The sequence below is a fragment of the Empidonax traillii genome, unplaced genomic scaffold, assembly GCF_003031625.1.
Source record: "Empidonax traillii isolate 1590-97213 ecotype Southwest subspecies unplaced genomic scaffold, ASM303162v1 scaffold43:size1863611, whole genome shotgun sequence".
Classification (NCBI taxonomy): Eukaryota; Metazoa; Chordata; class Aves; order Passeriformes; family Tyrannidae; genus Empidonax; species Empidonax traillii.
In genome coordinates, this window is record NW_020955236.1 from 620,426 (window position 1) to 639,674 (window position 19,249).

General features: G+C 43.6%; 1 protein-coding gene across 1 annotated transcript in view; it reads right to left on the reverse strand.

The window, feature by feature from the left end:
- Positions 1-18,905, reverse strand: part of DNAH10 (dynein axonemal heavy chain 10) — a 48,295-nt gene extending 29,390 nt beyond the window's left edge. Inside the window, exons 1-31 of the mRNA XM_027878526.1 lie at positions 18,657-18,905; positions 17,211-17,299; positions 16,932-17,037; positions 16,337-16,452; positions 15,853-16,031; positions 15,390-15,552; positions 14,490-14,720; positions 13,700-13,890; positions 13,046-13,244; positions 12,159-12,353; positions 11,847-12,017; positions 11,367-11,543; positions 10,830-11,003; positions 10,362-10,531; positions 9,537-9,688; positions 8,907-9,071; positions 8,402-8,609; positions 7,381-7,537; positions 5,769-6,245; positions 5,451-5,609; positions 5,026-5,151; positions 4,845-4,947; positions 4,428-4,606; positions 3,581-3,792; positions 3,146-3,302; positions 2,603-2,836; positions 2,368-2,490; positions 1,942-2,175; positions 1,244-1,467; positions 490-759; positions 223-406 (exon numbers count right to left, since the gene is read on the reverse strand). Coding sequence (XP_027734327.1) covers positions 223-406; positions 490-759; positions 1,244-1,467; positions 1,942-2,175; positions 2,368-2,490; positions 2,603-2,836; positions 3,146-3,302; positions 3,581-3,792; positions 4,428-4,606; positions 4,845-4,947; positions 5,026-5,151; positions 5,451-5,609; positions 5,769-6,245; positions 7,381-7,537; positions 8,402-8,609; positions 8,907-9,071; positions 9,537-9,688; positions 10,362-10,531; positions 10,830-11,003; positions 11,367-11,543; positions 11,847-12,017; positions 12,159-12,353; positions 13,046-13,244; positions 13,700-13,890; positions 14,490-14,720; positions 15,390-15,552; positions 15,853-16,031; positions 16,337-16,452; positions 16,932-17,037; positions 17,211-17,299; positions 18,657-18,867 — 5,736 coding nt within the window. The 5' untranslated portion in view covers positions 18,868-18,905. The remainder of the gene's footprint in view (positions 1-222; positions 407-489; positions 760-1,243; positions 1,468-1,941; positions 2,176-2,367; positions 2,491-2,602; positions 2,837-3,145; positions 3,303-3,580; positions 3,793-4,427; positions 4,607-4,844; positions 4,948-5,025; positions 5,152-5,450; positions 5,610-5,768; positions 6,246-7,380; positions 7,538-8,401; positions 8,610-8,906; positions 9,072-9,536; positions 9,689-10,361; positions 10,532-10,829; positions 11,004-11,366; positions 11,544-11,846; positions 12,018-12,158; positions 12,354-13,045; positions 13,245-13,699; positions 13,891-14,489; positions 14,721-15,389; positions 15,553-15,852; positions 16,032-16,336; positions 16,453-16,931; positions 17,038-17,210; positions 17,300-18,656) is intronic.
- Between the last annotated feature and the right edge of the window lie 344 nt (positions 18,906-19,249).

Genomic DNA, 19,249 nt, shown 5'->3' on the forward strand with positions numbered 1-19,249 from the left:
CATGCCAAACACCCCCCAGAGTGGGGGGCCAGGGCTGATGAAAGCCCTGAGAATAACAGGGGATGAATCTTCCCCCAGGCCCGGTGTCTGAAACACCAGCAACGCTCTTTTAAGTCCAGTCTTCTCGACTCCGGAAATAAATTTTCCTACAATCCTTCCACCTGGGAACCCCTGGGGGTATCTTACTGCCCAAGCAAGGCTCAGGTGAACACACAGGCGTACCTGGGTGAGGGTGAGGTAAATGCGGTCGGTGAGGGGGGTGATGACGAGCCGCCCGTTCAGCCCCATGTACTCGTAGCCGTAGGAGAAGGTGCCGGTGCATTGTCGCACCGTCAGGTCGTCCGGCTCCCGCTCCCAGTAGAAGCGCAGCTGGCTCTCCCACTCGAACTCCTGAGCCTGCAGGATGCTGCCCAACACAGGGGGAAAGCACAGACATGTCATCGCTGCACTGGGTGTTCGCTCAGCAGGGTGGGCTCAGGGTGAGTTTACCTGTCCCTCACGAATATATCGACGATGTCTCTGGCGTGAACGTCGATGATGAGGACGGTGTTGTATTTCTTCCTGTCGTTCTTGCTCAGGGGCATCGTGATCCGGGTCACCAGGTCGTCGATCTGCTGGTGCATCTTTTTGGCGTAAAGTTTCATGGCCTGTTTCTCTCCCTTCTTCACCTTCCGGAAGACGTCCTCCACCTCCCACGTCCACCACACTTGGTTAGCAGCCAGCACCATCATGCCTTGGAAGAGCAGCATCCAGTCCACTCTATGGAAAACATGCATAGTGAGGGAGGCTGAATGTTTATCTTAAGGAACTGATTAGGAAAGAAAAAACAAAACTGAACCCAACCAACCAACCAAACGAAAAGTTCCTCCTATTTTCCTGTTTCTGCAACAACTACAATACGAGCCAAACTTTTCAGAGATGCAGAGAATTCTACCCAGGTGTGCTGTGGGATTTCAAAAGCCTGGGAAATACTCTGAGAGAAAAGCTGCCTATTCCATGTGTACAATTGCCAACTGGAATTCATCGTGAGAAAAACATAAGGAGCACAGACCACCGAAAATAAAACCTCAAGATTTAGGAAATTAGATATGAGAGGTAACACATTTTTCATATCCCTCCACGTACAGAAACACAGGTTAAACTGTGTGTGAATTAAAAAAGTGAGTCTTAATTTTTCTGTATCGCTTCAGCTTCACCACAACACGTGAGGTGCCTGTGTCATCCTCGCCCCTGGGTGTGTCACCTGCTTCTGTCCTCGCAGTAGCGGAAAATGGCTTCCTTGGTGAGGCGCCTGTTGGTCCTTCTCATCTCCTCCAGCACTGCTGTCATCCAGTTCTCCACCCTGCCCACGGCAGGGACTGCCTGGCGGAACTCCATCACCTCCTTCTCGGCTGAGATCATGGCTGTTGCAATCTTCTCACCACTCTCCCCATCCTGGAACCTCAGGGAGGCCACGTTATCAAACATCTGAAAAGGCACCAGCAAAGAAATTCACTGGAGTTTTAGAAGCTGTAGATTGCAGGGTGTGAGGGTGTCCAGCTCCATTTCATCTTGAAACAAGAGTCTGTGGGCTCTAAGGAGAAATGGAGATGGATCCTAAATAATCAAATAGAAATGCTGACACATAGCCCAGCATCCCAACTGTAATCAACAAGATAATCAGGCCCAAATAACATTGATTTTTTTTTTTCTAGAAAATAAAGATCTATGAGGAGCTACAGGAAGGTTCTTTAGTGGTAGATCATTCTGGTGTATTTTGAATGTTCCTCCACCAACATTCCTCTGCTGCTGGCCAGGACAGACTATCGACCAGATTTGATTCAAGATGCTGCCAGGATGCTTTTTGTGTGCAAAAAACATCAGTGCACCCTTAGGAGCACGTACAGGGCAGTCTGTTAAACTTCTTAAAGCACCTAAAATCTGGAAAGCCAGACACTGCACCTTTATCATGTGCTCCTGGACACACAGGGGGTTGCTGCTGCCAAGGATGCTCAGCAGCTCATCATCAGATATAAAGAAAAATCTCGGGAAAGCATTTCTCTTGGCATCCAAATAATCATTCAAGCTCTTCTGACACTTCTCCAGCACATCATTGATGTGATGGAGGTCTGACAGACGATTGGGGACCGCACAGCACGTTTTGATTGTCGGGTCTTTCACAGTTTCATCCATGATCTGCAGGGGGAGAAAAGGAAGTTTGGAAAACACTGACCAGCAATAGGTTATGCTAAATTATATTTCATTAGTGACAAAGCACACAAGCAGCACAAGCAGTGCAGGTTCTTACAGAATCAAAGGTTTTAAATCATGGTTTTCTGTGGCTGCAGTGCTAGATGAAAACATGCTGATCACAAGTCAAGTACTTGCCTCTTTAAACATTTTGTCTACTCTGTCAAATATTTTGACCTCCTCTGGAAGCTGTGACCTGATATCTCCACCAACAAAGATGCTCTCCAGGTACATCCATTTCCTCTGAACCGCTATCCAGATCTAAGAATCAAACGGTACCATCAGAGAACAACAACAACAAAAAAATACACAACAGAAAATTCTGATTATAAATAATAAAAACTAATTACTCAATCCAGCACTTTCCTCCTACCTCAGTTACTTCACCAATCTGGGACAGAGTTTTCTCCCACTGGCGAGCAACTGAAAGGAAAGGGCCCACAAATCGACTGCCCAGAACACTCTGAAGGCTGACATTGTTGTCATCCAGGGTCTCCAGAATTTCCTCTGCAGGTCCCAGAACAAAGCCTCGTTTTTCAGTGCCTTTGATGTATTCTTGTACGTTGAATTTCATCTGTTCCCATGTGTCTATTATTTCCTTCATTCCCTGCATGTGAGCATAAATGATGCATCTGTCAATCTCCAAAAATTGGACAACAATAATCTTAAGTAAAAAAATGCAGCAATTAATTCAACAACATTTTGTAGAGATTTTCTAACTGGTTTGTAAAGAAAGACCTATTTGAAAACATGATGGGGGCAACAGAATTGCTCCCTCTTGAGCTCCTTTTCATGGCAGCTACCTGAAGATGGCCAAACTTACTGTCATGACAACTTGAAACTCTCAGATAAAACTCAGACTGGTGTCATCCTTGCCTTTCCAATTTCACTAGGATTTTATAATTTACTACATTACCTTCTCAATGCCGAGCTCTTTAACAGCAGTTCCAACAATGTCACTGATAACATCTTTGTGTCTGTGAAGTTCCATGGCAAACATGTTCTCCAAAGTGAATGTTTCTGTTTTCATTTCAAACTTTGTTCCTGTTTTCTCCATAAGATCTTGCCAATGCCTGTTTTAAATTGACACATTGATTGTACCAACCACCAGACACAGTAAAAACACCAACTGTAGTTTAACATATAATAATGAAACCATGTTTAAACAAGAACTACTACTTTGAATACACAGAGTATCCCAACCATTGCAGTCACTTGGGTGTCGTTACACAAATTCATTAAGCAGAAAATAAAGTCCCAAACTCCAGGACGTGGCACGACCCCCGGAACGGAAACAAAAAGTTCTAACAAAACCACGTAAAATACTGGTGTTCAAAGAATCAGAGCAAACCTTTCTCTCAAAGCTTCATTTTTCAAATCAAGCAGCAGAGGGATGGAGTCTCGAAAGGCCTTCATTTTGGTATCCAGCTGCACGGCCACGGCCATGCTGCGCACAGGCCGGGGCAGCTTGCGCAGGGCTTTGAGAAAGCCGTCGATTCCTTCCTGGAGGAGCTGCACATTCAGGTTGATCCACAGTGTCTGAGACCATTCATTCTTAGCTGCCTGGGAAGGAAAAAGTCATATTTTGACCCCCCCAAAAAAACCAATCTGTTCACCACGGTAGGATCTAGAGGTGACAGTCGGGATGCAGATGGAATTGTATTAGCATTTTACAAACAGAGGAAGGGACAGTTTCATGTCCAAGACACATTTATAGTATGGAGAACAGGAAAAGCATCCTTAAGAGCATAATTTACAGGGCTTTTTAATGCTGGAAAAATACAACTTCCTAAAAACTGGTCAATGCCTGAGACAGCCATTGTCAGCTGCACACATCCTATATCCAAAAGCAGCTCCACTGAAACGATCAGGAGCCTCATGCAGTAAAGAAGTGCCATCCAATAATTATCAGGGGCAGGGAGAAGCCTGCTCCCATCTGCTAAGAGAATGTGTTTGGTTCTGTGGAGACAAATCAGTGCTGCACTAACATCATTCAGATTATTTCCCAGTGATGGCCAATCACAGGGCACAGCTTATTCCATGCAGAGGCTTTGAACAGTTGACAGAGGGCAGTGCAGCCCCTTCCTCCCTGCCCTCTTTCTGAGTGTCTGTGAATGACCACGGTGTGTCTGTGAATGAACACGGTGTCCCTGTGAATGACCACGGGTGTGCCTGTGCAGACACAGGGTGATACTCACTTTTTGTGCTGCATAAATCTCATAGACCTGCCTCATAGCTTTTGCATCATTCTGTGCCTTCACCAAGTCCGGGTACACTGTTCCCGGCAGGTCTAAAAGTTTCTCAGCACTGCCCAGTTCCCGGGACTTTTTTTCCAGTCTCTCCAATTCTTTATCAAATTTGGCCATGAGTTCCAATCCTAGGAAAGGAGAGGATTATTTTTTTTCTAGATAAATAATCCCAGGATTCACGGGAAATAAATAAGACAGCATTTGCAGGCAGTCTGAAGAAGTTCTAATATTTAAAAAGTTCACATTCCTGGTCGATGAGTTTGTATGTTGATAAGGAAAACACAATTTTCTTGCTTGACATAAAATTTGAATTATCCAAAGGTTAATATTTTCATGACATCACTCCACACATGTCAATCCATTTACCTTTATCAAGATCATCCCCAACAGACCCAGGCCCCTCGGTCAGGAGTTTCTGTAAGAAATCCTCTGTCTCTTTGGTGTGGTCCTGAATTTGTTGTTGTGTAACCTAAAGAGAACAGTGTTTAAATTGTGTTCCTTTCCATTTCTGTGGAACCTGTTTTTCAGCATTAATGGCAAAGATCACCTTTGTGAATGTTTCTTTTACGCCTCCTTTCCGATCCATGTTGCGATCGAGCTGTGCTGCTTCCAGGAAAAGAGTCTCCCACTCTTCCTGAATCTTGTCAGCCTTCTCCTGCTCTTCTTTAGCTACCTACAACAAAACAAGGAGCATCTCTCACAAGAAACAAGGATTCCCGAGACAGTGAGGAATTTGTGACTTCATAAGTTTGCAGAACACAAAAGCAGCACTGAAGGGACCCCAATCCCACGCCACACGTCCACTTTAAAGTGGCCACGCTGATATGGGAAGGGGGGACTCGACAATGTGCAGACATCCCTTAGATACTATAAGTCTGTCAAATGTCTTAAAATGAAAACATTTATTCATTCACAAGTGAGGCATTTGTGCCCTTAGCTCAAATCTGAGCTGTTGATGAGAAATGCACTTACTGGAATATGGTACAATGCAAGAGTCCGGTATCTCTCCAGGATGTCCAAACATTTCAGCTCCACCTCGAAGGACATTCCTCTGATCTCCACAAAGGAGCTAAGGACAACTCTGAAATCATCCAGGGTATCAGGAGGTCTATTGACGTTCTCTGATAATCTCTGTAAAAAGTAAAGATAATGTCCACAATCAGCACAGACGAAGCAATCAGGTAGAATTATAATAATGAGTCAAACACAAAACACAAGCAAATAACACGCGGGTTCATTTTCAGTCTATGTGATAAAGATACTAAAAAAAACCAAAGTGAAAACACTTACCTGAATCTCGTCCCTCAGCCTGACAAGCTCCTCTCTTGCTGACTCATTAAGCACCTTCCCAAGTGAAATCATCCAGCTTTTAGCATATTCCTGCACTGTGAGGGCTAAAGGAGCCAGCTGAAGCCTGATAAACTGCTCATCTTTAACCAAGGGCTGTTGGGTCACTTCCTGAGATACCTTCAGATAGAACTGCAAGTGTTCATCAAAGGTGACACAAGCAGGCTTTTCTGCAGCCAACCTCTCCAGGACTGTGCCTTGGTCTGATTTCCACAGCGGCTCGTACCTGTTCCACTGGTTCAAAGACTTGCTGAGAGAAGCCAGGACTTTGTGGACATTCTGGGTGATGAGAACGGCCTGTTCAATCAGCAGGGGGCTCTGGGAGACGTCACTGTAGAAGTTGAAAGTGAAAACTTCATCTCTCCTGAGGTGCTGAGGAGGGCACTCGATACACGTGCCATGCATCCACCGCACGAAGTGCTGCAGTTTGTGAGACAGGGTGGAAGAAGTTTCCTTGTAGAGTCGTTTTAGTGAAATCATTCACAGAATCAGTCAGGTTGAAAAGCCCCTCCAAGATCATCAGGTCTAACCATTAACCCACAGGACTGTCAAGATCCCCACTAACCCACAGCCTCAGGTGCCACATCTACACATGCTTTAAATCCCTGCAGGAATGGTGACTCCGCCACTTCCCTGGGCAGCCCCTGCCAGTGCTTGACAACCCTTTTGGTGAGGAAATTCCCCATTATTTAGGACACAGTGGAGTGAATTATTTCTCAAATCACTTGTTTTTCTGAGAGCATTACACTTCCCCATCAACTTGGGAAGAGTTATTTCATCCCAACAAAACCTTTCCATGCCTTACTCAACCTGCTTCTAAAATCTCTGCTGGGTTACAATGCAGTGGGACAGAGAGGAAAAGGAATTGGGTCAAAAAGGCTGGATACAGAAGGAGAGCAGAAGAGCAAATCAGAGCACAGGAAGCACACCTAATCTAATTTATTCATTTCAGGTGGACTGCTTTCTCCATCAGCACAGGGCAAGAACACTGCTGCAATACTGGGCTTCTTTTCAGGAAAGCAGTTCAATATTTATGCAGGGAAATATTGGTGCATCATCGCCAGCAAGCTGCACATTTCAATCTAGATATTTACTGTCCTAGATGTGTCCTAGGTGTCCTTCTCCAGCATCTCCTGAGCTGTTTTTCTGCTGCTTTTAAGGAGAGACTTCATGTAGAGAAGGATACTCACTTTGCTTATTCCATCAGCTTATTCATACATCAGGAAGCAACATCTGCAGTGCAATCTGAAAAGTATTTCTTTCTGATATGTGCTGAGTTATAGAAGCAAATCATGTCCTTACACTGGCAAAACTGCTAAATAGTAATAGATAATTTTGCCTGAGTAAAAATTGCATGAAGCTTTATAGGTGTTCTTTTCCTTTGTCATCAGTTTGTAAAATTAGGACAAGGTACTGGATGTTCTGATTCCAAGACAAAGCAATATGAATCTTCCCATTGACATTTATGCTTGCCCAGACATAAAGCCAGGCTGGCTCACTATAATCACAAGCAAAGTCTGGCAACAACAAAAAAAAAATCGTTATGAAAAATCACCTTGGTGACCTCAACGCAGTCTTGGATGGATTGTGCTGTCATTTTATCAATCTCACTGGCACTGGGCTCAATGGTGATCTCAGGAGCAGAGAAAACAGCTTTGATTTGTAGCAGTGGCACATTTGCAAGAACAGCTGCATTAAAAGCCTGTAAATTCCTGGGAAAGGAAAAAAAAATTAGTCAGAGGTAGAAATAATCAGGTGCTGCCCCCACGGAAATGCCCAGCTGAGACTGCAGTTCTCAGGTGTGTGCTCAGATCTGCCAGCTGAGCTGTCTGAAATCAATCACCACCAACTTCAGCTGGAAACACTGATGGATCTGGGAGCAACATCATCCCACTGAACTGATTTCATACAAAAGAAGCTGGCAGAAGGAATGAATGGGGACACCCTGGTGCAAAAGGATCCTGAGACTTTGGTCAACTCCTCTGCAAAAGCCCTGCCAATAAAGCACAACAAAGTCACCTGAGCACGGAGCAGACATGGATCATGGGAAATAGAGGTGGCTGGGAAGGTTTTACAACCCTGCAATGCTCTATTGCAACAATACCTTGCCTATAATATAAGCTTTTATATAATATCTTGTTACAGGAACCTCCTTGGCCTCAGCCCCTGCAGAGCAGGTGAATTAAAACCCAACAAACCCTTGTTCTTGTCCTGGTGTCCCCTGCAGGACAGGGAGGCATCGGGTACCCAGACATCACATTCCCAAAATTGTGCTCCCTAGGAAAACAAAACCTTGGGTTTAGAAATAAACCAGGGATGGGCAACTACAAACACTGCAGAAAATGTAGCTTACTTCTCTCTTCTGCCAAAAATATGCCAACATCCATTTCCTCAGGATTTGGGGTTCTCCTGTACCTTGTTATCAGTTCTCTGTTCCTCACAGGTAAAAACCTGTCCTAATACAAATCCCACTGAAAGTCACTGAGGTGTTCAAACAGTGTCAGTCCACACACTCTGATCCAGGGAAATCTGAAGATGAAAGACTGGAAATCCATCGAAGCAAACAATTGACTTACTTCACAATTAACTGTGTCAACACCTGGTAAATCCTATTTTCCCAGTATGCATAATAGGAAGTTAATTTTGGAGATTTGCCAGTGTTTGTATTGGCAACTTGTCCTTCCACTTCCATTAGCAATGGTGGAATTGCAGAATAATTTCTAACGATCTGTGCCACATCTTTGGCTCTTTCACACTTAATATAGGCAAAAAATTCTTGTGCTTCTGCAACAGATACAAAAACCAGCATTATTAACTGCAGGAGATCTAATAGATTTGTACACTAGAATAATTAGCTGGGCTTTATTTGGGGACATGAAATTGATCTTTTCTACTGATAAAAATATCTTTACTTATTAATGATTAATTTATTAATATTTCAGCCCTCTGATTTTATAGGGATTCCATTATTTAATAGCAACCACCAGATGTGACAGCAACCTTTTTACAACTTAGAAAGTGTTGAAAGAAATTTGATCCATCACTCACTCACTCACTCAAGGGACAGATCTGGGAACTTACCAGGAAGTTCATCCCCATTTTTTGCAAGTGGAAGCTTGAAGAGATTTGCTGATTCTATGAACAGAAGTTTGCTGTTTATGTCTTCAGAAATGTTGTGAATCTGCTGGACAAGCAACTCAACCTTCTCAATGGCTTGTGTACATTGGAAAATAAATTCACCAATACCTTGAAACAAATCACAACCCTTTGTTTTTTTCTCTTTTAACAAATATTTCCCCAAGGCATCAGAATTGCTACAATCAGCTAAGGTTCATCTCTCAGAATGAACTCGAGGTTCTGCAGACAGGTTAGATGTTTTTTCATCTAATCCTTAATCTAACTCCCTTACAGCTCTTATCTGAGGGTTTCTAACCATCTCCAGTGTTTTATCCAGGAAATACCCTCCTGGATCCGAGTTTGTCTCCCCTGCTATTCTGCCCCTGGCTGTGGCAACAGGATGTATCACCATCCATGGGATATCCATCACTACACATGGGATATCCATCACTATCCATGGGATATCCATCACTATCCATGGGATATCCATCACTATCCATGGCTGGCATGGGACATCAAAAGTAGGTTGCACAACTGAGATTTTTTAACTGAAAATCAGTGTCTAAGGCCAGTTTAAAATAGTATCTCCATTACCTAAGGAGTTCCAGGTGAGTCTTTTGTGTCCTGATTTCAGTACTCTCCGGAGTTCTTGGATATGGTCATCAAGAAGTTTGGTTTCTGCTTCATTCAGTGTTTCCATTAATTTGTGATAGGAACCCAGCATGCTTTTCAATCTACTTGTATACCTAAAGAAACACAACAAAAACCTAATGTGATGATTTTCTTGAAATACAGCTCTGACCTCCACCAAAGAGCAGAGAACTTCCATCATTCCATTTGCACTTCAAAATAAAGCAAAATTGGCAGGACTAAGCAGTGAATATGCAATGATTATAAATGTAAATCCATTTCCCACTCAAAACAAAAGAAAAGTTTCATGTGGCTCCAACAGCAGCTGAACAAACCTCTCCTGCCCCAGCTCAGGAAGTTTCTGAGGCAGCCTCAGCCACGTCAATGAACTCAACAGGCTGAACTTTACTATCCAGTTAAGGATCTTATCAGCACATCTGTGTGTAAATGCCTGTAACAATTTGGACACAACTGAATAATTCAAGGCTGTACAGGAAGAAAGCAACAGTGAATTTGAATGAAATCTGAATGGTGGCAACAATTCATTGCAGAACAAATTGTTTTAATAAGATGTTAATTTGTACAACAGTCCTGCAGCATAAAGGATGCAGCCAGTGCCAGAGAAAAGCTTATCAGTGCAACATGGCCATTAATAATTGTACCCTTAAAAAACAAAAGTCACTAAGAGCTCTCTCATTTCCAAGATTTGATGACTCAGGGCCCATTCTGGTTTGGAGTGAAACCACTGCCACAGTCTGTATGTGAGCAGATGTTCTGTCACAGCCTCACCTGAGATATTTGTCTTCCTGCAGTGCCACATATCTCGCCATTTCTGGCACTGGAAGCCCCAGCTGTTCCATGTACTTTGTTTCAGTGATAATCTCTTGGAGCAGGGGAGAAAAATTCACTCTGAAGGAGAGACCTTTCTTGGTTGTGCCAGACTCCTCTGTCACAGAGCTCTGCAGCACAAGGAAGAGCAGCAGAAAGGAGATGATCATCCACTTGTTACAAGGTGAAGGTGAGCTCTTAGACATTCCACTGAACACCCAGACAAACAACATTTCATTCAGCTGCCAGGTGATTCAGGAACTGTGTCTTCAAAAGGGTCACAAACAATTCAGAGCTCAGGACTTCTGAAATTTTCCTTTCAAAATCTGTGTTTAAAATACTGGTTTTCAGAAAATTCTTGCTGGCCATCAGGCAGGTTTGAGTTGTTCCCCACAGAGAACATTGGTACACCCTCTTCCCACATCTCACCTGCCCAGAAGTCTCTGGAAGAACATTTGTTGCAGCCCCCCCAGTGATGACAGTCAGCAGATTATCTTTCAGTAAGTGTGGGACAATGTGTTCTGTCCTCTCTTTCCACTCCTTGTATTTTTGATCTTCGTACTCTTTCATCTTCTTGGCCACCTGAAGATATGTTTGTTTTACCTAGAAAGGAAAACTCCCTGTAATTCATTTTAAAGACCAACTAACCTGTCTTAATATGGTGCCTTGATAAGGTTTCAGTTTTTTTGTTAGACAAGAGGACATGTAATATAAATAAAAGAGGACATGTAATGCCTTGTAATTAATGCAGGTATTGACAAATGTATGCTCTGGAATTCTGATATTGGGTCCATCACTGTCTCTCTGGGAAACTGGGAAGGTCCCAACAAGCTTTTCACGACTAACACGGCTTGGTGTGTGGAAAGACTTGGAAATTCCCCTCACACAAGAGCACTTTACATCTCTAGAAGAAATGTATGAGGAAAGGATTTCTTCCTTCATCAAATATCAAAGGAACCCACATACTTTCTGTCCATGGTCACTGGCAAGCAACTCCTCCACTTCCTGGAACCGGAGAATGGTGTGTTTGATCCGATAGAAGAGGGAGCGGGACCAGAAGATCGCTCCAGCCACTGGAGGGTGATTCTTGTACAGAGGTGGATCCTTGAGGTTCTGAACAAAGATTTGCTGAACATTTTGAACCTGGAAGAGGATAAAACATTGCACAGACTCGTTTCTCCACTGCTTGTTCAGTGGTCAATATCTGGAACACAGTTAATTAATCTGAAGCCAATCCCAGCAGCAGGACAAAAACAATTCTTTTGTCTTCCTTTCCCTGCCTTGTGGAATACTATTATGGCAGCATTTTCTGTAAATGCTTATGTTTATTTTGTAATTTCAGATGGTAAATGACACTACCCAGGTATTCAGACATAGACAGAGATTGATGATTGTCAGTAGGCAAAGAGCTTCACGTACTACATAAGAAACCCCTACATTAAATACCTCTTTGCAATAATGGTCCAAAACATCTCTGAACTTCATCATCAAGTGCTCATGAACATTTTCACGGGTCTGGATGTGTTTGAACTTCACCAGCATGTCAAATGCAGCTTCTGCTGATCGAAGGCTCTTAAAAGATTCATCAATAAACTTATTGATCTTCTCTTCAATAATCTAAACAAAGCCAAGAAATGCTGTCACTTAGAGACTCATCTTGCAGAACCAAGAAAGGGAGGCAAAGTGAAAATACTTTCGGATAATAGCAGTCAAGCATATTTTTACTATTTTTGGGGAATCACAGTATATGGCACTTACTGAAACTTCTTCTCTAAACTGTCTCATAACTGATTTCCAGTTACGTGCGTTTCTAATGCTCAGGGGGTCAAATTTCAGCTCTTTCATAGGACTTGTCAGTCCATTTACTTCTCTCAGCAGTGCCTCAATCTGCTTTGGATTCTCTGTCACAGTGGTCAGCTCAGGAATAAATATACTGTAAAGCTCTTCAGTGACCTGTTAATTCAGAAGAACATATCTCAAAGCTTTCTTTTATTATGTTTTTCTGCCATCTAACACATTTTGCTGTTACTTTTTTTCCTTTAAAAAATATAAACCACTCGTCAAATGATGATTTTGTGCTGTGATTTACATTTCCTCTATTTTAATACAAGCCACTAAAAAGAAAACCAACACTCTACAGGCCCCCCACTTCTCGATAATAATCAGTTATTAGTCCTTTTTACTCCACTTGCCACAAACACAGGTTTTACATCCACAGTTTGTTGATGGACCACATTGCTAATTACACTGACTAAAATTAGCCTAAACAGCATCTCTCCATTCATGTTATTCTGCAGTTGATTCCCAGACTCTCAGATGGCCAAATTTGATATCAGACTATATTTAAATGGTATTTTACCATCTCTTTAAGGTAGCAACCCACAAAAACTGCAAAGCTGTGAACCAGTTGCTGCAAGTCTCTAATTTCATAAATGTACCCAGTAACATCCTCCCTCGATCAGCACCTGTAGAATTTATTCCATTTCCAGCATCCAACGCAGTTTTGTTGGAATCAATGGCACCTCTCAGGTCTTAAACACGAACCCACTCACACAGCTAAAGGCTGTTAACAATTTACAGCACAAAAGAATCTCCTGTACAGAACAAGATCCCACAATTCCTTTGTTTATTGTCTGTAGCACTACCTGGAAAATGCCATGCAGGTCCTGACAGACTGCAGCCATGTAATCTGTTCTGTCAAAGAAACCTTTCACCTCGAATTTCCAGAACCGTTCACTCCCCGACTCCTCCACTTGGGCACAAGTGGTAAAATAACATTTCTTCCACTGTTCAAGAATGCTTTTGCCTTCTGTTATTTTCTTTTTTGCAGCAGCTGTGTCCTCTCTAGTAATCAAATCAACACAGTTAAGATACCATAGATGGAAACACTATAGATAAAAAATTATACCTCAGCTGGATTAACACTCCCCAGTTTAGCAGTTGCTAATTATATAAAATCTAGGAATAATTCATATCATTTTCAGTGTGATTTTGAAAGGAGATACTATTTCAGGACTGATTTTTACTATATTTATGCCACTTTTTTCACCACTGTATTTATATTTGTCTTATTATGTCCTTTGGAGACAAAAGAGGACAAGCACCTCTTTCTTCAGGGCTGGTTTAGTAGTTTATGAAAATTAAAAAATAAACTGACTTTTAATTGATCTTACAATACAACCTCAGGTGGTTGAAAAATGCTGGCCCCTATTTGATGAAAGTGTAATCCATTGCACTCGATATAAAACAAGCAAAGCTTTAATAACTGTAGCCTAGTGAAGGAGGAATTCAGCACTTACAGAAACAGCGTGGGTAGATCCACAAATCTGCTCACTGTGGTGGAAATTTCCCACGCAATGCGCTCCAGGAGGGGAACCATCCGCTCATCCCTGTTGTAGTGTCGGGACATCACCCACACCATCCTCAGGGCATTGAGCAGGGAGGGAATTGTGTTCAGAACAACATCAGCCCCAGTGCCATGTGCTAAATTCTGGGAAATGCAGATTGGGAATGAGATGTCATGAAAACATCCAAATTCATGTTCTGCAGATAGCTGAAGTTAAGTCTGTGACATTATTAAATAAATAACCCTGGTGCCTCAGTAACACACAGGGTTAAGGATGTGCAGATCTGCATCTTTTGCTCCAAATGCTTTTTATGTCTCATTAGAGTCTCCTTATTGTAAAGGCTGTCCCCTGATGGGTTTTGGTTCATCTCTTTATTTGGATGTTTGGATGATTTTCAATAAAATTTAAACACTGAGACATCAGCTGCAATTTGAAGTGGTAGAAACTACTTCAAAAATGGAGTAGAGAAACCTTTGTTTTCCCCAGTTTAGCTACACTATGAAATTCTCCCAAGGATGGATTTGCAAAAAAACATTCATAGCTCTGAACTTCCAAATATTAAAACAACTGTAACTCAACCAAAATAAACAAGTCTTTTTAAAATTGAATATATTTTATTAATCTAGAGTACACCTTTATTACCGATAAAAAGTAAAAATAAATAAACAAGAGGCGATTACATCAACAGAGAAACCAAACTGGGGTAACTGCAGCTCCTCCAGCTTCGCTCACATTCACGTACCTTCAGATGGCGCTCGATGGCTGAAAGGAACTTCACGTTATCCAGAGCTTCCAGGTGAGACTTCCTGAGGTCACTCAAGGCTCCCTGTAAATCTCCAACACACTCACATTCAGCTTCCCGCAATATTTCCAAGACTTTTTGCACCTCTGGAAGCTTTGTCTGCTCAGCGAGATCACTCAGAGTCGCATTTTTTTCACGCCAGAAGTCGATCTCTGCGAGTGCCCCATCACCCTGCCAGTAATGTGGAATCAAATAAAAAAACCTAAAGAGTGAAAACTTATAACCAGGACTATATTTGTTCTTTCTTTTCAATATCCTTTTAAGCTGAGAGAAATCTGATATGACTCAACCATGAAAAAAACCCAGGTAGAAGGAGATCCTTGAAATGTGTTCCTGGGGAATATATCCCTGAGCTGGAGAGTCCAAAGGTTTATGCACGGGTAACTTTACAGGCATGAAACCCCACAGTATGTTTAATTGTATTAGTCATAGGTGTAAGTGTTCGCTGAATCAGAATCTTAAAATTGGAATTTTATTTTTTGTTTGAGATTACTTTTTTCAATCAAAAATATAGTTGTCTATTTAAAAAAAAAAATCACTGCAGCTTTTAGTATTTCATGGCTCTTTGGAAGAGCAGATACCAAAAAGTCCCTTGGTTATCCTGTGTGGGCAGGATCTGCACTGAGTTACTTTATATTCTATTTTTATTCTACTTCCCAGAGCCACACAGTTCCTCACTACTTTTTTTTTTCTACTTTTCATCAATTAGTAAATGGTTTTCCAACAAGCAAACGTGAAGAGGAATTAAAAATGAACACAAACCATTCAAAGAGATTCTCATGGGGAAAGGAAGCAAAGCCTCCAGCAGTGAAAGCATCTTGGTGTGACAGGAGACCTTACCCGGGGCACCTTTTTCAGTTGCTCCCTCAGGACTGTGGATATCAATTTCTGCCAGGTCATTGCACAGCTTTCCAGAGACTGAACCACTGATGGATCTGAGGCAAGGACAGGCACTTCTCCCTCCAGATTTACAGCTGGCATCTGCAGTTCAGCATCTCCTATTGGAGGAATGTGCACATCAAATGAGCTGTCCCGTTCCCACAGCACTGGTAACGTGGAACCACCGGAATGGCTTTTGCTTTCCCTCTCCTTGGCTACCTGAGGACAGATAACCAACCACCTGCTCTGCCTGCCTGAGGACAAACCAGATTCATTCTTTTGGCAGTTAAAACAATGCAAACAAATAAATATTCCTGGGAAATGGACTGGCAGCAGCCCCTGTCAGAGGAGGGATGTTAAAGCTCTTTGTACTTCCATGAGATCCAATCCCTCCAGAGCTGCAGAGGCAGAGCACTCACCTGCCCTTTTTTGGGTACTTTCAGTCCTCTTTGGAGTTTTGGAGTTTTCCACAGGCTGTTCTTTCTTTTCTGCAAGGTCAGACTCAGGTAAATTTGTTTCTTCAGAATCTGTGTTTTCACTCTCTGAATGAAGGGAAGTTTCCTCAATCTGCTGCTGGCCATGGGAGAGAGCTGGTGGAAACACCTAGAATTCCAAAGGTGCCAGAGAAAAAAAGGAGCCAGTTTACCAGAGACTCACTTAAGCATTGGACATTGTTCTAAAATTTCATTTCAGCGTCTCTCCTTCCTTTTCACCCCTTTAGCATCATCCTCAAATTCTGCAGGGGAATAGCTCCAGAAAAGCTTTATGGATATCCCTGAAGATGCAGAAATAAGGTGGCTGGTGTCACACGCTTAAATGATTCTCACAGGTCACTTCTTATACAGCAGAATATTAAGGGGACAAATCACTCCTAGAAACACTCACTACTCCATAAATAAGACATTTACCTGGGAGAGGGCATCCTTTAGCATCAGGGCAGTGTCCTCAGTCACTACACCAGACTTTATCACTTGAGGAAGAATCTCATCAGCTTCAGCCAGGTCCTTAGGTTCAGCAACTCTTTCTGGTACACAGATAATTAGTATAAATCTAATTATTTGATACATAAAGCATAAAGTTCTTTCCATAATAGGTTAAAACTTCAATAAAACACTACTAGGCTTGATACAAGGTTTCACGTTCAAAACAAAATAAATACTGGCTTTAATATGCAGATGCTTTTTCAGAAAGGGCAGAAAAATACTTCAGTGCCATCACCTGGGTTTAAGCCCTGACAATCCAGCCTGAGAGTTAGAAAATGGTTTTCTGCTCAGAACAACAGTGGCCTTGATTTGAACCCTTATTCTACAGACAGACCAGGAAAATCTTGCACAGAACTGCCATAAAATGACTGATCATTCCTGATTTCTGTTCTATTCTGACTGTGCTCCTCCCCAGTCAATTAGGCTGGATATTCACTATCCTGAGTCCCAGTCACATTTTCCCGGTGGGAACTGCTGTTTCATGCAAAACCCTGAGCCTGCAGCCCTTCAGGGCACACACCTTTGGGGTCTCTCAGAAAATACACAGTCAAATCTGACACAAATCCTTCAGGAATTTCATCAAGAGCCACGTGGAAACACACTTTGTCAGCTTTCTCTTCCTGTAGCTGAAACAGAAATTAAAAACAATGTATGACTATTCCTGTTTGCTGCCACACCCCTGAACAGCAAGAAATTGTTTGCCTGAGATAGGATAGAATCGTTAGTTTAACTCCATTATCTTCATATTGCTGTCCAAATAAACTAATAAAATATATGAAATGCTAAAAAACACGTGTACCTGGGGGGTGTGTTCTGCACTGGCATCACCTGACACACTTTTGCTGTCAGCAGATTGCAGAGGGGATGTCTTGCTTTCCTGGGTCACCCCTAAGAAGGAACAACACCAGAGAACTCAATTAAAGAACATTATCCTTGTGGATAAAGATGGATCTGTCCAATTTTCCTCTCAAACCAAATGACTGGGCATTTTCTTCCATCGTCAGCATCACCTTTCAACAACCAGCCATCCAACCTTAGTGTTAATTGTCCGTTTCTCCATACAACAGCATTACTTGTGGAGAACTGAATCCAAATAAGCAACGAATTGTACCGTGTTCCACAGGAAACTGGTCTTTATTTAGAATATCCTTACCAGCATTTTCCAACACAATTGATCTTTTATGGCAAAGTAAGTGGATTAACACATTCCAAGATGAAACTACTTTGTAAATGGAAGTGCAAACAATTAAGGGGGTTGTCATGCACCCTTTATAACACACTTTCTATCCATTTTCCTTTATTATTTTTTCCTTTTTTTCCTTTTTTTTTGTGAAAGGCTTCTCTACAATACTGTGGTTAAAGTATTGGACTGATCTCCATTCTTTACAGGATCACCACTTTTATCCTCAAAACACTACATCAGAAACAAGAGAAGAGCTTGCAACTCTTAAGACAAGGTAAATTGCTTCATTCCTACTAAAGGGAACATATTAATTCTATTTATTTTAATAAAATCAATCTCTAAAAAGTTGAAATTATAAAGCTGGTAAAAGTGTCACAGGCAAAGAAGATCTATGTTTGTGGGTTGATTTTGTTTCTGTCTTTCCTTCTACTTGGAAAAGATGAAAGGGCCAAACTAGCTTTCTTTTCAAAGGAGCATCCTGGGGCAGCAGCTCTTGGGAAAACACTCATCAGCCACACGGGATACCCTCCACAAAATCCTATTTGCTTTCCTGGGACAAGACCCTGCTGATGTTACAGGTTCTTCTGGATCTGCTGAAGAGAACCACATCAGCTGGTCACACTGGCCTGCAATGACCACGCTCTGACCATCAGACTGCCCTGCAGTGCCACACAGGAGGCTGTTCCAGGCACCTGCTCAGGAACAGGGGGTCACCTGCGCCTTCCTCCTGCTGCTCACCTGCAGCCCCCTTCGTGTCGCCTGTATCTGCACAAACACAATGCGGGAGGAAAGCACGATATAACCCCTCTGCAGCAGGGGTGCTGCAAATCCCACCAGGGCACAGCCAGAGGGGGCAAAGTTCTGGAAGGGGGTGGGATTGAAGGGATCCAGGAGCACACAGCCCAAGGGATGGGGAGGCAGAGTAAGGGGTAAGGACAATGGTCATGGGGCTGCCACAACGCGGCCCTGACATTGGGAAAAAGAAGGAGGTGGGGCTCGGGACCAGGCAGCGCCCAGGGGAGGGGCCTTCACCCTCCTCCTCCTCCTCCTCCTCCTCCTCACCGTCCCGGCCGCTCCGCTCGGCCCGCAGCAGCAGCAGCAGCGCCGGGCCCGCCCCGCTCGCCTCCTCGCCCAAGAAGCGCAGCACGGCCCGCTCGGCATCCTCGCCGCGGCTCAGCAGCTCCCCGAAAGGCTCAGACCCAGGGGCGCTCAGACCCAGCAGGGCGAGCGCTCGGTCCCGCAGCCACCGCAGCCGCACGTCGTCCCGGCTCATGGCGGCGACCGCTCCGACGCCTCGCGGTGGCCACGGCAACGGGGCGGGGAGAGGAGAGACGGCCGCTGCCGGCCCGGGGCCCGCCTCGGGAGGTGCCTCGAGGGGTCGCGGTCCCGCCCGCCCTCGTCCCGCGCCGCCCCTCACGGCAGCTCCTTCGCCTCGGGGCTGCTCGTTCCCCTCAGCGCCCGCCGTCCCTCACGGGCGCTCCTTCCCCCTCAGTACCGGCCTCTCTTTCCCCTCACGGTCCCTCCTTCCCCCTCAGTACCGGCCTCTCCTTCCCCCTCAGCACCACCTGGGACAGCGCAAAGGCTGCGGACAAACACGGGCCCCCCTCGGCTCAGCGCAAACGAGGCTTTATTGGGAACTCGTACGAAACAAGTGC